The 17,609-nt window shown below is 49.2% G+C and overlaps 1 protein-coding gene across 4 annotated transcripts in view; it reads left to right on the forward strand.

Moving 5' to 3' along the window:
* The window catches only part of SEC31B (SEC31 homolog B, COPII coat complex component), a 2,991,081-nt gene that overhangs the window by 2,238,559 nt on the left and 734,913 nt on the right, over positions 1-17,609 (forward strand). For all 4 annotated transcript variants that reach the window (XM_069610491.1, XM_069610490.1, XM_069610492.1 and 1 more), the window contains one exon: positions 8,652-8,825. In XM_069610491.1, coding sequence (XP_069466592.1) covers positions 8,652-8,825 — 174 coding nt within the window. The remainder of the gene's footprint in view (positions 1-8,651; positions 8,826-17,609) is intronic.

A 17,609-nucleotide genomic window follows, 5' to 3' on the forward strand; every position in this document is an offset into this window, starting at 1 on the left:
GTTCGTGAATCTGGACATTTTCCACTACTGGCCAGATGGCACGAAGGTTCAGCACCTACCAGAGTGGTCTCTGAGGTCAACGCTTCGGGTTTCGGACCCAGAATGTGTCATCCCATGTCTGAGCCTGCTCGGGGCCTTCGTGCCCTCCAACCCAGGGTGTGACACAAGGCCGCAAATTGGCAGATAGGCACGTGGCGGAGCATGGTAGATCGGCGGCCATTTTGGATTCTGATCAGGGCACATCCGTGCTGTCGCCCCTTGAATGGTCTTTGCAAGAAGGTCCCAGTCCCTTTCCCTCTGTAAGCGGGGGTGGACTGTATGGTTCAGGCATCTGGTCTCCGCAAATGTATATCTATGCATCGCAGACTTACGGCTATGCGCCTCAAGCGCCTCAAGCGCTTCGAAGGGCCGGGCCTATCCCTAGGGATACGACGACTAGCAGGGATCACTTCTTCGAGAGCTTCCTCCTCCTCATGCGTTTCCCTCTGATGACGGGGCTCCCAAAGGACATAGTGAAGGAGGTGATCCTGTAGTTGGTGCCTCCACCGCCTCCTCCTCTGGGTCCTGCGCTTGTTCCTCCAGTGCTACCAGTGCCAGAACTGGTCTCTCCCCTGATTTAGGCTCTACCAGTTATTCAGACCCCTCCACCTCCTCATGTACCACCAACACTCCCCCCTCAACAGCCTTTGGACCTGTCGTCGGCTTCAGACCTCGTGAGGGACCCCGCCAGCACCTGTGTCCCAGGGCCTGGACTCCCTGCGTCTGTAAAAAGGGGGGCCGATGACGGTAATGATGTTTAGGACGATGAACCCTCAGCATCTGTTCGTTAAGGCCTTTCATGACAGCCTTCAGGGCCTGGCAGAGTTCTTGGTGGTCCCACTGCCTGGGGAAGCCCCCCAGGAGTTGGGAGTGCTAGCAGAGGTTTTGGGCAAGCACGCTACGATCTGGTCTGGCATCCCTATCCAGAAGGACGTCGTCCTGGTGGCGTGAAAGTTCTGGGAGAAGCCCAGGGCCAATGCCCAGATGAACAAGAAGTTGGACAGCAGTTTCCGGCTGACGGACGGGGAGCCAATCCTCCTGGCATCCCATCCGCAGCAACATTCTTCAGTGGTGGCTGCCACCTCCCTATAGTCTAAACCTTTGTCTTCGTCATCTTCCTCGGGAGCCACCTCCAGTTGTCTTTACAAAGAGGACAAGGTCCTTGAGTCATATCAGGACTGCATCTGTGGCAAGCCAACATCGACACCCTTTTAGCCGTGGCTAACCAGAAGCTGTGGTGGGAGCTCTAGGAATTTCTGCCTGACGCCCCCCCGTCTGGACAGGCAAGCCTCCTTCAAGGCCAGTCTAGCAGATGTCTTGGCTGTTGCACAGGACCTCATGGAGTCTTCGGTCTCCCACAGTGACACAGCCAGAAGAGGGCTCTGCCTGAGTGTCGCGATGAGAAGCAGGGCATGGATGCATACCACTAAGTTTTCATCTGACATGCAAAAGCAGATCCTAGATCTGCCCTTTGAGAGTGTTGACCTCTTTCATTCGTCAGCTGATGACGAGTTGGCAAACAAGAAAACCTCCGCTCAAACCGCCAAGTCTTTGGCCATCCTGACATAGCCAGGGCAGAAGTCCTTCCCTTAGTCTCGGGGCAGGACCGAATTCAAACCCTGCACTTTCACCTGCTTCAAGGTGTTTCTGGACTGCGGTACGCGGAGGCCAGACAGGTCGCCCAGTGACAACAGGAGGAAGCAGCAGAGGACTTTGCACAGTTTTTTTCTCTCCACCTCCTCTATTCCCGCCCTCAACACTAAAAAACAGAACAGTGACGTTTTGCAGGACAGCTGGAAGCTTGTTTTTAAGAACCCTTGGATCCTATCCATAGTCTCCACAGGCTTCAGTCTTCTTTTTCCCTTTCCTCTACCATACTTTCATCAGATCTTCATCAGATCTTCATCAGATCAGATCCCCGGCTCTTTTACAGGAGGTCCTTTCGCCCTTGGAGATGCAGGTGGTATAACCAGTTCCTCAGTTAGGGACTCCTCTAGTTTTGGTACCCTGAACAACCAGGCTGGCCTGAGGGTAGCCCTGGAATGTCATTTCTCAATCTGTCTTTACCGCTCAAACGCTTGAAGATGACTCCCGCACACGTAGCAGAGCCTCTGTGTGTAGGGGATAGATGTTTTCCCTAGACCCAGCCCTCCAGATAAGATGCATATGAGGCCTTTTCACACACAGAAATCTTGTCAATACGGCCCTTTAAATTCTCCTTTGCGTACCACTTACACAGGCTATTTATGGCAGCACCCTCATAACTCATGGAGTTCCTGGTGACAACTTGGCTAGCAGCAGCTTGCAAATCCACTCTTTACTTTAGTAATAGACACAGTTCCTTGAAAGAAGCAACTGGGATGAGTCCTGGTCTGTTTAATTTTTTTAACACTCTCCTCTGTTAATGATTATATCAAGATAATATTTTCTGAGTAATATAAAATGTAATTTGTGATTTGTTACTAAAGCATCTTGAATCATTAACATGCTTTTCACTTTGCTTTTAGGACACAGGTAGTATTATATAAAATGAAAATTGTCTTAAACAAGGGCTGCATTTCTGCTTAATCGGCTTTAATAGCGGCAGCGCAGTTGCAGCAGCATGGGCATTTCATACTTTGTATTCTTTTCATCACAGAAGCGCACCAATTGCATAGCTATGCATGTGGTCTGAACTTTAACGCCCTTTCTGACCACCCACTGCAAGCAGGTATAATGGATATAGGTAGACGCAGTGCTGTATATATTTTCAGTGGCACAGATTGTACCTGTACCTCTCAACACGACTGCTATATATTCAGGCAAAGCAGCCTAATTTATCAACAGAGCTGCTATACCGTACGCATTTCATGGCACAGTGCCAAATATTCACAGCAGGGCTGATTGCATCATGTCCACATTTCTTAGCAGGACTGCTATGGTTTGGGACAATAACTGAATTTCTTAACAGAGCTGCTGTTAAGAAAGCACGAACATGTGTTGGCATTTTCTGCAGCAAGCTAAAGTGCAGAGCAAGAACAGTGTCTTAGCTATTTCCGCCAACCTCAGACAGTGTGAAAAGATGGCATTGCTTCAATCCCTTCTACTGTGTCTTGTGCTTTTCAAAACTTCTGCTTTTCCCATGTCCAATTACTGAGTCCCACAGCCAAAGATCTAGCTCATTTCAAAGCCTTATTATGAATCTCCTGACTGATGTATGATAGTCCAAACGGGCTTAGAGCTTTTGACAAGCCATTTATGTCAGGCAAGCCTCACATGGAACTGCCAGTGCCCTAACCCTGTGTGACTTTCAGTGTCAACAGCCTTTTGGGAAAGGCAGCTCATTGGGTCAATAACCCTGCTGCAGAGATTATTGTGTAACCTGTTAGTTCAAATCCTGTTAATAGGTGAGTTAATGAGTCTGCATCAGAGATATGTATTTAAGATGCAGGTAAAATACAATTGTAACGCAGTGGACTTAACGTTCGACTTATCAAAAGGACTACTAAATGTTCAGTGATTCACTACTTGTAATGGCTCATAACACACAACTGATAAGGGCTGCTATACCTGTGATTGCTCAGAACACACACCTCATCAGGTCTGCTATACCTCTGATGGCTCAGAGGTAGAACATGCACCTCCCATGAAGGACCATTGTACTTGTCATTGCTGAGAACAGACTTCGCATTTGGGCTGCTATACTTGTAATGGCTCAGAACAGACACATCTCCTCTGGGCTGCTATACTTGTAACGGCTCAGAACACACATCTCATATGGTCTCTTATACTTGTAATGGCATACAGTGGTGGTAAAGCATCTGCATTCAAGCAAATGCTGCATCTTGTCAGAGAAACCTCTAACTCTATAATTCCCAGCCTAATGGCCAAAAGAAGGTTTGCACACATCTAAAAAGCAGCACCCAATGGTAAAACTGCAATAGATTTTTAAATAGAAAAGGCATTTTCAGCTTTTTGGATATGTATTGGTGCTATGTTAAAAGGCAAACAGAATAAACGGAGAGGAAGAGCAACTCTGAACCTAAGCAACACAGAAGAACAAAGGTTTGGCGGGGAAGGGGGGCGAAGGGACAGAGAACTTACTAGACAATCCAAAACAGGAATTCGAGCAACAGGAAGAGAGAGCAATGAGCTACATGATAGGGCAACAGCGAAATTGTGAATCGAAGATTTAATAATAGGACATACACACAATAGGAGTGAGGGATAGAAGCATAGCAAAAAAGACATTTGGAGATAGTAAAATAAAACACAGATCAACAGCAGGTGGGGAGAGATGGAAATAGAAAAGTAAGACTAGAAAAGGATAGGCCAATAACATAAGATACAGTGCAAGAAACATAATCAAAAGGAGTAGCAACCACAACCGAGAACATGAAAAAACAGATATAGCCAGAGTGATGACATGAGAGAGGAAGAGGAGTCATATCAACCAATACAGCGAGATATAGGAGGGAAAAAGGATCAATAGAATGCAGAGATGGGAGAGGCAGAGTGACATAGAAACAGACAGCACAATGTGGCATCACAACACTTAAGGGTGAGAGGCAGAGCGTCAGAAAGTGAGAGACAGGAAACAAAGTTGCAAAGGGAAGGAGAGATGGAGCAAAAACATGGAGTGGCTGTCAAGCAGGTTGTACCAGGCAGCGACAGTAGGCCCGAAAGGCAGAGAAGTTATGCTGGTAGAGTGAGGGACTTGATTTATGAATCAGCCGATGTAACTAGGTGGCATCTGTAGTACCTCCTAACAGAGTTTGTGCCCAAGTATCATGAAGATGAAGCTGGGTAGTATGCATCTACAGGGTTCTTGTGTGGCGAAAATGTTTTCTACAGGTGCAATCAATAATTTGGAGCCACTTTGAAATACAGCTGTTTGATCACTTATTTTTTCGAACAGTTTTAATTTTACACACAAATTTGATAGTTGTCCGACACTTTTTACTCTTGCGAAGGAGGGAAATAATTTTTACTCTTGAAATTGGATTTGCTCTCCAATTCTATTAATTGGGAGTAAAATACTCTTAACTCCACAATCCTATCTGTAGAACTGCCTAGAACTCAAGGATGCGTGCCTGCATGTCCCCATCTACCAGCCGCATCTGATCGTACCACTTCAAGTACAAGGTGCTTCCTTTCGGGCTGAACTCGGCTATCCGCTATACTCTTCTTTCTAGGGGTGCGTTGGAACAAAGCTATTCGGCGGTTATCCTCATGCCCGAGGGGCTCCTCTCCCTTTGCAAGGTGATGGGTCACTTTCTGGCCAACTCGACCACCTCAAGATGAGGCCTCTCCAGCTCCACCTGGCGCCCAATTGGGATCCAGAGACAGGGGTCTCATTTGGACAGGATCCCAGTACACCCGCTCCTCCTGCCTGGTCTGTGCTGGTGGTTGATGGTCGGCAATATCACCATGGGAGCCCCCTTCACCCAACCGGAGCCTACCCTGGTGGTGACAACGGACGCCTCTCTTTCGGGCTGAGCGGCTACTCTTTTCATAGCACATGGTCAAGGGCGGAAGCCCTCCTGCATATCAATCTGCTCAAACTCAGGGCAGTGGGCGAATAGAAAATAACAAACAACGGCGGTAGCTATCTGGGAATCGTCCCTGACAGAGGGGATTTGCATTTCGTCTGTCCACCTCCCAATACGGAAGTGGACCAGCTGATCCGCTTGGGGTTCAACACCTATGAGTGGGAGTTGCACACTGATCCTTGTTGCCCAGGCTCCAGCGTTGGGGGATCGCGGACCTGGACTTGTTTGAATCTCCTCGGAATTCCAGTGCCCCCAGTTTGCTCCATGGGCAGGTTGGGGTCAGGGGTCTCTGGGAGACACCTTCCAGCCCTGTTGGCACAGCCGCAGGTGTTATGCGTTCCCACCCCAAACCCCCCTGCTCCAGCGGACTCTCCGCAAGTTCCAGGCATCGTGGGCTGCAGCCTCATCCTGATTGCCCCCCCACTGGCCTTCAAGAGCCTGGTTTTCGGATCTGCTGAAGCTGTGCTCCCAGGGGTCCCTCCACCTTCCGATCACCAACAGGTGCTTACTGACGCGGCAGGGCAATGGAACGCCCGGCCCGGCTTGCGCTGGCAGCCTGTTTCCTGAGCAGCTAAGGCTACAGCATGCTCAATTATCCGATGACAACTGGGACGTCATTCAACAGGCTAGGCAGCCCTCTACTTGGTACCAGTATATGAGCAAATGGACTAGGTTCTGCCATTGGGCTCGTGACAAGGGTCCGGATTCTGTCACCTGCCCTCTGGACAACGTACTGACTTTTTAAACGCACCTGGCTAGTTCTGGAGTTCAGGTGGATACTTGCCGCACTTTGTGTTTTCGGCAGTCAACCCTGGTGGTTAAGGCCCACTTCAAGAGGGTGTCTAGCTTTTTTCCTCTGACGCATAGACCACACATGGTCTGGGACCTCAATGTGGTTCTTGCAGCTTTACAGTGCAAACTTTTTCGAGCCGATGGCCACTGTGGACATCCGGCAGGTAACACTAAAGGCAGATTTGCTGGTAGCTCTCACCTCTGCGTGCAGGGTCAACGTGCTGCGAGCCCTTCTTGTTTCACAACGACAAGGTCATCTTGTGCACTCACCCCAACTTCTTGCCCAAGGTGGTCTCTCCATTTCATCTGAATCAAGAGATCTGCCTGCCGGTGTTCTTCCTGAACCCACAGTCAGATGCAGAGAGGGCCCTACATATCTTGGATCTCAAGAGGGTCCTCAAGTGTTACCTCTCCCGGACGAAATCCTTCAGGAAGTCTGAGGCATTGTTTGTCACTTTTGGGGGTACCTCCCCGGCTCTCAGGCTTTCAAGTCTTCTATCTCCAGGTGGATGGTTTGGCCATTTCGGATGCGTATACGGCCATGGGGAAAGCCGGTCACAGAGGGGATTCATGCCCATGCAGTTAGAGCTGAGGCCATGACAGTCGTGTTTCAGAGACATGCTTTTTGGGATGTCATCAATTGGGCAGCTACTTGGGCAACTCAGTCGGCTTTCTGCAAGCACTATTCCTTGGACACCAACGAGCTCCTGGCAGGATGCTGAGTTTGGTCAGGCAGTTCTGTGGAACTTATTTGCTTCTTCCTAGATAGGAGGCACGCTGTCACAGTTCCACCGTATCGTCTTGTTTGGTGGAATCACCCACAAGGATGGAGGAAAGGGGACAGAACGTAAGAGCAATTAAAGTTACTCACCATAGTGACTAGAATACTCATAGTCCATAGTCCCCTTTCCTCCATATGTCCCACCCGCCTGCCCCCGCTTGTATGCCTTGGGCTAATATGTAATAAGTGTAACCAGGTATCTAAGTTTCCGATATGTTCAAAGGGGACTGAGGCCGCGCCCTGTACTAAACTGAAAGGGGAAGCTCAATTTTTCGCTGCCAAAGGTTCCGGCACCATCCCCATCTTGAGGGATGCCTACAAGGATGGAGGAAAGAGGACTCTGGACTATGACTACTCTAGTCAATGTGGTGAGTAACTTTAATTTTTGAGCAATCCCTGGGCTTTACGACCCTTTGTACCGATTGTACTGGTTATTATAGCCAGCATATTGTCCAATGAGAACTCTTAAGAGAACATTCCAAGGGTTATAATTAAGCCTTATAGACCAGACCGGAAGGCAGTCCTGGGAGTTATGGGCTCTGAAAACCGATTTAAAGGCCAGTGCATAGCGACGGTGTTTAATGAGGTTTATAAGCCCATAACTCCCAGTAGTGCCCTCTGGCTCGGTCTGTAAGCCTATTAGTGCACTGCTTGTTTAAATTAACAAAGAAAAAAAGGTCAAATATGTACCTGCTGATCAAAAGCCTGAAAATGCGCAATTAAATCTTGAAAAAATGTTTGTTGTGTTCTTCAAAGAAATGCAAAGGAGCAAACTGAGCAAGGAGGTGGGGGCGAAGCTTCTTACACTGCCGAGCCATGTCTGTCCGGTGCAACCCAGGCAATGAGACGGCATGGGGGAGACAGTGCGGGTGGCATGACTGCTCTCAGTCTGGTGTTCCCATGAAGAGAGGGAAAATCACTGCGTCGAGAGCTCTGCCTGCGGCTCCTAAGGCTGGTTTTGCCCGGACCTTTGGTCCTGCTTGCATCACCTTGTAAATGTGGCTCAGAACTGTAAATGGAGTCACATTGGTGTATTCTGCGAATTATGTTTCGTATAGCTCGCAAATAAACCAATCATGACCACTGTGTGCATCCGGGTGTGCAATTAGGTGTTGCTATTCCCCAATATGTAATAATCAGTTTGTCAACCTCAAAAGGATGAAGGTCTTAGTTGGCAGTGCCAGGATTTGTACTTGCAAAGTGCAGACTGGCACCATATGTGAGGCAAGTGCTGTACTCGCTAAGCATTCTGCCTGGACATAGTTACTTCTGATGTGTAACTCCACATAAGCTGTAATCGGTTTAGGAGAGCTATCAAAAATGAATTGTTTTGTATGCTCAAATACATTTTCTCTTGTGTCAAGTTCAAAAACGAATTCATAAACAAAATCATACCTTATGATGATAAAGTGTGCATTTTGTTTTGTTGCTTAGTGTGGGATTCTAGGTAGAAAAAATATAATTGAGGACTTTCGTTTTTACATTTTCTTTGTATCCTGTCTGTCCAGGACCTAGTGGAGAAAGTGATGGTGTTGCGTAGGTCCATTGAACTGCTACGTGGGACTTCATTGCCTGCTCAAGGGCCTGTGCTACATGAAAAACTCACACAGTATGCCAATCTCTTGGCCTCACAGGGTAGCTTGGCTGCTGCCATGAGCTACCTGCCCGATGAATCCGAAGAGGTAGGTCAACATCATTGTGATTGGTGGTAAATGTGCAACGCAAAATACCTATTTCCCCTAAACAATGTTTGACCAAACATGGATAGTATTCACTGTTAATATGTACACAAACCATAAGCAAATAACAGAAAATAACTGTTTATGGTGATCTATTCAGTTTAGAAAGTACACACGCCAATTCAGTGCTCTGGACATTTTACTAATGTGGACTGCAGAGATTTTAAAAATTGAAAGGATCCATGCCCCGTATTGTTACTCTGCATGAGAGACCCAAAGCAACAGTACCAAACTTCCACTTTAGGACTCGTTCCAGTCAACATTACAATCAATGTGTAAAATAAGTGCATACATCCATTAATGCACAGATGCTAAATGACGGGCCTATGTAAGGAGAGACTTAACTGCAGTTCTCCATTGGGTGACTTGATAAACTGTTCTATTGGGCTGGTATCACTGGCTGAATATTCATGGCTGCAGCAAGGAAAGCTCTGCAACCTTCAGCATTTTGTTTTCCCACTTTTGTTTATTTAGTTCATTGGTGCAATACAGATCAACCCAGCAGCATATCTCAGTTTATCAAATCCAAATCATAGTGTGGGATATGTAATCCAATGTGTTCTTTGATACATCGTTCTTTTATCTGCCTATCGCACCCTTGATGTTCCCAATTCTTTATACATTCCCACAACCATAGAAATCATGCTTCAATCAAATCATAACCTTGACAAATTGTTCAGAAACACTGCTAAAATACCTGACAATCTTGGCTGCATGCATACTTCAAAAATGGCGATCAAGTTTTCTAAAATGTGCAAATTGGTGAGTTAGAATTGCCTCCGTTTATCAATTTTTATGGTGTCACAAACGTGTAGCCACTATTTCATGACTGCAGGGACTTCTACTAGTTATTAGTCTTGTGAAACCACCCATCTAGCAGGTTTGTGGTCCGTTTCGTCAAATGCTCCAATATCGGTTATGAGGGATTTTCATCAGTAATCTAGAATTATCACATTTGGGTATAAGAGTTGTTGGATACCTGAGAGGTCCTTTATTTGTGCATGAATTTCCTTCCAGTATGTCTAGGCAGACTACCTGGTGCCTCCACCACGTGTGCGATTGTCCCCTCTCCGCAATTACACCCACATAACCGGGAAGCTTCACAGTAAATCTTGTTTAACCTTTGGGATTTTGGGAACCATCTAAAACTTCATTTATATGAAAAGTCTCTCTGTTGAGTATAATCATTACTTATGAACCACTCCCCATCTTTGGCGGCTTTGACACCTCCAACACCCTGATTCTATGCTCACCCTTACAAGTGGACATACAGCAAATCTTTTGTAGAGTATTGATATCCACTCTTGGAAGACGCCTTCTAATGGGGTTGTCCAATTTCTGATAATGTGTGCGTTATTGCTTCTTTTTTTTGTCTCATCCATAATCCAGTGCATCAGCTGAATGCAATGGAACCTTCTTTTCTCCGAGTTAGGAAAATTGTCTCTGTATTGAGTTAAGGTTACTGGATAACCTGCCACATATTGATCCTTGAAAACTACAATTGACCCTTTGTATTTCAGTGATATCCCTGCTGAGAACTTCAGGAGACCTAAAATCTACTTTGGGCAGGCAATTTCCTTTTATAGACCACCAAGTGTCTTTTCAAACGTTGCTCTCGTTAAAACTTTTGGGAATTATGGGAATTTTGTTATCTAAAAGAAATTGAAAATGTTCTTTCGTAGCCTCTTTGCATGGTTTCTAGTGATGTTGATGCGTTAGCCCTTAAATATACTAAGGAGACTAGCTACAATATTCATCATTATTGCTGCTATTTTCTCCAACCAGAATATTTCAAAATTAGACCATCTCGCTAAATCTTTTTGTATCTTAGGTATTATATGAATTTAAAAAACATATACCATATGAGGTTGTAGCTTATGTATACCTGGGGTGGTGATTAGCTACATGGCTTGGTAGTCTATAGGGTGAATGTGCTGTCTTGAGAGCTGGAGATAGTCCTTCCAGGGATCAGAGTGCCCAGGTTTTCAGGTCCTTTATGACAAATGTCATTTTTGCTTTTAAGAACAAAATACTAAGAGTTAGCTGATTTGAGAACCAGGGCTGTGCCAATCCCTAAACCACCAGCAATAATATACAACAGCTACTACACACAAACATAACTTCAACTTTATGCCACTATTAACTATCTTGTATGTTCTGTTCCCAGACTTCAATGACCTACTCGGGGAGTCTCTGTAATCCCATACACTTGCAACGATATCTATGGCAAACCACGCTTGAATAGTGTATGGACAGTTTCTTTTTACTCCTTATGCAAGGCGAGTTAGGCATTGATGGTTGTGGTGCATCACCTAGTTAATGGCTCCTTATGTTAGCATCTTTTGGAAACACGTGTGTCAGCAGCTCCCACATCCAGCAGCACGATAACCACGTAAATGATGTGGTCACCTTTCGCTAATCGCCATTTTAGAACAATTTTACTGTGCTGCTGGAAAGGGAAGATGCACACGAAAAATGCCCTTGTTCCGTTCCTGTAGTAAGTACATTCTGTTTCTGGCTCCTGATATCAGTCACATATTCGTTCCAGTTGGTCTCTTTCGTCCTCTTTCATCCCAGTACTTCTCTTTCTCCCAGTACTTTGCTTTCCTTGCAGTCCTTCTCTTTTGTTCCTCTTCTCCTTCATCACCATGCTTCTCCTTTCTCCCAATGCTTTCCCTTTCTCCCAATGCTGCTTCTGCCTTCCCAATGCTTCTCCTTCCTCCCTGTGCTTCTCCTTCCTCCCTGTGCTTCTCCTTCCTCCCTGTGCTTCTCATTCCCCCCAGTGCTTCTCATTCCCCCCAGTGCTTCTCATTCCCCCCCAGTGCTTCTCATTCCCCCCCAGTGCTTCTCATTCCCCCCCCAGTGCTTCTCATTCCCCCCCAGTGCTTCTCATTCCCCCCCCCAGTGCTTCTCATCCCCCCCAGTGCTTCTCATTCCCCCCAGTGCTTCTCATTCCTCCCAGTGCTTCTCATTCCCCCCAGTGCTTCTCATTCCCCCCAGTGCTTCTCATTCCCCCCCAGTGCTTCTTATTCCCCCCAGTGCTTCTTATTCCCCCCCAGTGCTTCTTATTCCCCCCAGTGCTTCTCATTCCCCCCCAGTGCTTCTCATTCCCCCCCAGCGCTTCTCATTCCCCCCCAGTGCTTCTCATTCCCCCCCAGTGCTTCTCATTCCCCCCCAGTGCTTCTCATTCCCCCCCAGTGCTTCTCATTCCCCCCCAGTGCTTCTCATTCCCCCCAGTGCTTCTCATTCCCCCCAGTGCTTCTCCTTTCCCCCATGTTTCTCCTTTCCCCCATGTTTCTCCTTTCCCCCATGTTTCTCCTTTCCCCTCAGTTTCTCCTTTCCCCATGTGTCTCCTTTCCCCCATGTGTCTCCTTTCCCCCATGTGTCTCCTTTCCCCCGTGTTTCTCCTTTCCCCCGTGCTTCTCCTTTCCCCCGTGCTTCTCCTTTCCCCCCGTGCTTCTCCTTCCCCCCCTGTGCTTCTCCTTCCCCCCCCTGTGCTTCTCCTTCCCCCCCTGTGCTTCTCCTTCCCCCCTGTGCTTCTCCTCCCCCCCCGTGCTTCTCCTCCCCCCCCGTGCTTCTCCTTCCCCCCCGTGCTTCTCCTTCCCCCCGTGCTTCTCCTTCCCCCCGTGCTTCTCCTTCCCCCCGTGCTTCTCCGTCTCCCGTCTTTGTCCTTTGCCCCCCGTCTTTGTCCTTTGCCCCTCGTCTTTCGCCCTTGGCTTTCTCCTTCGCCCCAGTCCTCCTTCCCCTTCTTCTTTATCCCAGTCCTCCTCCTCCTTCAGCCCTCATGTTTCTCCTTTCCCCCATGTTTCTCCTTTCCCCCATGTTTCTCCTTTCCCCCATGTTTCTCCTTTCCCCCATGTTTCTCCTTTCCCCCCATGTTTCTCCTTTCCCCCCGTGTTTCTCCTTTCCCCCCGTGTTTCTCCTTTCCCCCGTGTTTCTCCTTTCCCCCCGTGTTTCTCCTTTCCCCCCGTGTTTCTCCTTTCCCCCCGTGTTTCTCCTCTCCCCCCGTGTTTCGCTTCTCCCCCCTGTGCTTCTCCCCCCTGTGCTTCTCCTTCCCCCCTGCTTCTCCTCCCCCCCGTGCTTCTCCTTCCCCCCGTGCTTCTCCGTCTCCCGTCTTTGTCCTTTGCCCCCGTCTTTGTCCTTTGCCCCCGTCTTTGTCCTTTGCCCCCGTCTTTGTCCTTTGCCCCCATCTTTCGCCCTTGGCTTGTTCCTTCGCCCCAGTCCTCCTTCCCCTTCTTCTTTATCCCAGTCCTCCTCCTCCTTCAGCCTGGTACTCCACCTTTGGCCCAGCCCTCCTTCTTACTGGTTCTCCTCTGGCCCTGGTCCTTCTCTTCTTTCTTCGACCCTGTCCCCCTCCTCTTCCTCTTAAGACAGCCCTCCTTCTCCTTTGGTACGGCTCAGTCCTCTTCTCCCTTTGGCCCAGCCCTCCCTTTTTGACCTGGTACTCTTCTTTTTTTTTTCCCCAGCTGGTCCTGCTCCTTTAGCCTGCTCCTTTGGCCCGCTCCCCCTGCTCCTTTGGCCCGCTCCCCCTGCTCCTTTGGCCCGCTCCCCCTGCTCCTTTGGCCCGCTCCCCCTGCTCCTTTGGCCCGCTCCCCCTGCTCCTTTGGCCCGCTCCCCCTGCTCCTTTGGCCCGCTCCCCCTGCTCCTTTGGCCCGCTCCCCCTGCTCCTTTGGCCCGCTCCCCCTGCTCCTTTGGCCCGCTCCCCCTGCTCCTTTTGCCCCGTGGTGGTCCTCCTCCTCCTCTTTTGCCCCGTGGTGGTCCTCCTCCTCCTCTTTTGGCCTCGTTGTGGTTTTACTCCTCCTCCTTTGGCCTCGTAGTGGTCCTCCTCCTCCTCCTTTGGCCTCGTAGTGGTCCTCCTCCTCCTCCTTTGGCCTCGTAGTGGTCCTCCTCCTCCTCCTCCTCTTTTGGCCTCGTAATGGTCCTCCTCCTTTGGCCTAGTGGTGGTTGTCGTCCTCCTCCTCCTCCTTTGGCCCAGTGGTGATGGTCCTCCTCCTCCTCCTTTGGCCTAGTGGTGATAGTCCTCCTCCTCCTCTTCCTCCTCCTTTAGGCTAGTGGTGATCCCACTCTTCCTCCTTTGGCCTAGTGGTGATCCTCCTCCTCCTCTTCCTCCTTTGGCCTAGTGGTGATCCTCCTCGTCCTCCACCTCTTCCTTTGGCCTAGTGGTAGTCCTCCACATCCTCCTTTGGCCTAGTGGTGGTCCTCCTCCACCTTTGGCCTAGCGGCGGTTCTCCTCCTCCTCCTCCTCCTTTGGCCTAGTGGTGATTCTCCTCCTCCTCCTCCTTTGGCCTAGTGTTAGTGGTCCTCCTCCTCCCTCTTTGGCCTAGTGGTGGTGGTCCTCCTCCTCTTCCTTTGGCCTCGTGGTGGTGGTCGTCGTCCTTCTCTTTTGGCCTAGTGGTGGACCTCCTCCACCTCTTCCTTTGGCATACTGGTGGTCCTCCCCCTCCTCCTTTGGCCTAGTGGTGGTGGACCTCCTCTTCCTCCTCCTTTGGCCTAGTGGTGGTCCTCCTCCTCCTCTTCCTCCTCCTTTGGCCTAGTGGTGGTGGTCCTCCTCTTCCTCCTCCTTTGGCCTAGTGGTGGTCCTCCTCCTCTTCCTCCTCCTTTTGGCCTAGTGGTGGTCCCCCCCCTCCTTTGGACTAGTGGTGGTCCTCCTCCTCTTCCTTTGGCCTAGTAGTGGTCCCCCTCCTCCTTTGGCCTAGTGGTAGTCGTCCTCCTCCTCCTTTGGCCTAGTGGTGATGGTCCTCCTCCTTTGGCCTAGTGGTGATGGTAGTCCTCCTCCTCCTCCTTTGGCCTAGTGGTGATGGTCCTCCTCCTCCTCCTTTGGCCTAGTGGTGATCCTCCTCCTCCTTTGGCCTAGTGGTGATCCTCTTCCTCCTTTGGCCTAGTGGTGATCCTCCTCGTCCTCCTTTTGGCCTAGTGGTGGTCCTCCTCCTTTGGCCTAGTGGTGGTCCTCCTCCACCTTTGGCCTAGTGGTGGTTCTCCTCCTCCTCCTTTGGCCTAGTGGTAGTGGTCCTCCTCCTCCTCCTTTGGCCTAGTGGTGGTGGCCCTCCTCCTCCTTCCTTTGGCCTCGTGGTGGTGGTCCTCCTCCTTCTCTTTTGGCCTAGTCGTGGTGGTGGTCCTCCTCCTCCTCCTTTGGCCTAGTGGTGGTCTTCCTCCTCCTCCTCCTACTTTGGCCTACTGGTGGTGGTCCTCCTCCTCCTTTGGCCTAGTGGTGGTCCTCCTCCTCTTTCTCCTCCTTTGGCCTAGTGGTGGTCCTCCTCCTCTTTCTCCTCCTTTGGCCTAGTGGTGGTCCTCCTCCGCTTCCTCCTCCTTTGGCCTAGTGGTGGTCCTCCTCCTCCTTTGGCCTAGTGGTGGTCCTCCTCCTGTTCCTCCTCCTTTGGCCTACTAGTGGTCCTCCTCCTCGTCGTCCTCCTTTGGCCTAGTGGTGTTCCTCCTCCTCCTTTGGCCTAGTGGTAGTCGTCCTCCTCCTCCTCCTTTTGCCTAGTGGTGATGGTCCTCTGTTAAGTTGCGGGTTTGGGGTTATAAATAACCACTCAGGAGCCTTGTTCAGTTTAGGTAGGTTTAGTAAGTTTGTAGGAACACAGGTAAGTACATTAGGAATATTACAGGATAAGTTCATAGGATAGAAGCATCCACCGGTCCCCTTTCTCTTAGGCTTCAGTTCTCAACTGACTCTCTGTAGAATCAGAGCAGCTTCACACAATAACATTTCACAGCCAACACTCTATATTCCACACTACAAACCCACACACACATAACAGGGAAAGACCAGAATAAGTAAAACCCAACACATCTCCCCCCTTACTTAGCAATATAGAATAATGAAGAGACAGAGAATGATGGGCACTAAACAATTTTGAACAGAAGGATGATGGACACTAAACAGTTTTCAAACTAAACATTAAATGAAACACAATCTACAGACATCCTCCTAAAATATACCCATCCAACAAACTACACCTAGCAAAAAGCTATCCCCTACCAAGTCCTTAGAAAGCTACAAATAGCTAACCCACTTCCAACAATCACAAGAACCATAACAGGCCTTTTATGGAACTCACTTCAAGGGAACCAGCCCACAATCTCATACACAACCATTTCCACCTACCTCACAACAATATCCCTGCATCATTATTCACTTACAACAGGTTGTGCTAACACAATTTACAAGGTAACCCCACTATCTGCCTAATGCATCATATTTCAACTCCACTATGGGCGTCCTCAAAACATCCTCTAGAGAAACAAATGCTCACAACTGAGCATATTCCAATTTCCACCATGCCTGAGCTACTGAATGCTCACCATTTGAGCATCCCATGCTCACCATAGAACAACCAAAACACGCACTTATATTTCCACCACTCCACCACTCCAGGCACCATGCCTGAGCTAATAAATGCTCACAATTGAACATCCCATGCTCACCATAGAGCAACCAAAACTCACTGTAGAGATATCGCGAGAGTCACCAACTCTCGCGAGATCTCACTTTGGTGGCGAGGACCGCCCCCGCGCGCTTCGCGCGCATTACGGGAGCACCAGAGGACGCGGCAAGACGCGTCCTGCCGGCTCCTCCGAGATTAGGGCCTGGGGGCTCGCACCACGAGACATTTTTGTCCCCACAGCCCTGCAACAGTTATTAGGCACGTTTGCCTAGCCTTCAGGTTCTGTATTACTTACATGTTCCTGGCAGATGTCCACTGTGCAATAAAAGACATCCAGCCAGTCATCACGCCTCCTGTCATCTGTGCAAGCGTTTACTACATAAATTGGCGACGAGGATCACCACTGCAACCCACGTGGGAACATGCAAGGAGCGACGCCGCCACCCCCTTCCTGCAAACTCCAGGTAAACCCGCCATCCCGTGGCCGCAATGGCAACCCCTTTTCACGACGTATGTAGAGGCGCTAGGAGGGGCAGGATTTTCAGCGGCACGGCGTAGGGCTATGTTACTTAATGCCCTAGGAGTGGAAGGACAGCGGGTGTTTGAGAGTCTCACCCCGATCCCGGTGGCAGGGGACAACGATGACGTCTTTAAGGAGGCAGTTAGGAGAATAGTGAAGAGATTTGCCAGTAAAGAGTACAGTGTTGCACAGAATACGCTTTTACACCTGCAGACAAGAAATATCTGAACCTGTCGACGATTACGTCACCAAGCTGCGAGAACTGGCGGCGCTGTGCAGTTTTGGCAACAATGCTGAGAGCCTCATCTGCGACATGTTGACAGTCCACACTAACAGCAGAAAAGTTCAAGATAAATTCATTATGGAGAAAGAATTACAACTGGAGAAGGCGATCGAAATTGCCACTCACGGGAACCCACAGTTCTGCTGAAATCCAAGCAGTCACATTTCACTCAAAGAAAGAAAGACAGACACCCGACACAAGAGAGGGGAGAGGAGGTAAGAAAGAACCTCTGAAATGCCACAGGTGCACCAGCACGAAACACCTGGCGTTCGATAGGGAGTGCCCAGATAGAGACAAGGAGTGCTCCATCTGCAAACGCATTGGCCATTTCTCGTTGGTATGTCGGTGGAGGAACAAGAAAGTTACCAGTGTAAACACGGATCACAACAGGGAGCGAGAATCGTCCTCAGAAGATGAGGGGAGACCCACAGTCATTATGGTAAACAGCACAAGGGCAAGAAGAGAAAAGCCCCATTGCACAATCAAAATTGACGGTCGTGAAACAAGAGTTATGGCGGACTCTGGTTCGGACCTCACCA

This window comes from Ambystoma mexicanum, chromosome 8, assembly GCF_040938575.1.
Source record: "Ambystoma mexicanum isolate Mex_15411 chromosome 8, UKY_AmexF1_1, whole genome shotgun sequence".
Classification (NCBI taxonomy): Eukaryota; Metazoa; Chordata; class Amphibia; order Caudata; family Ambystomatidae; genus Ambystoma; species Ambystoma mexicanum.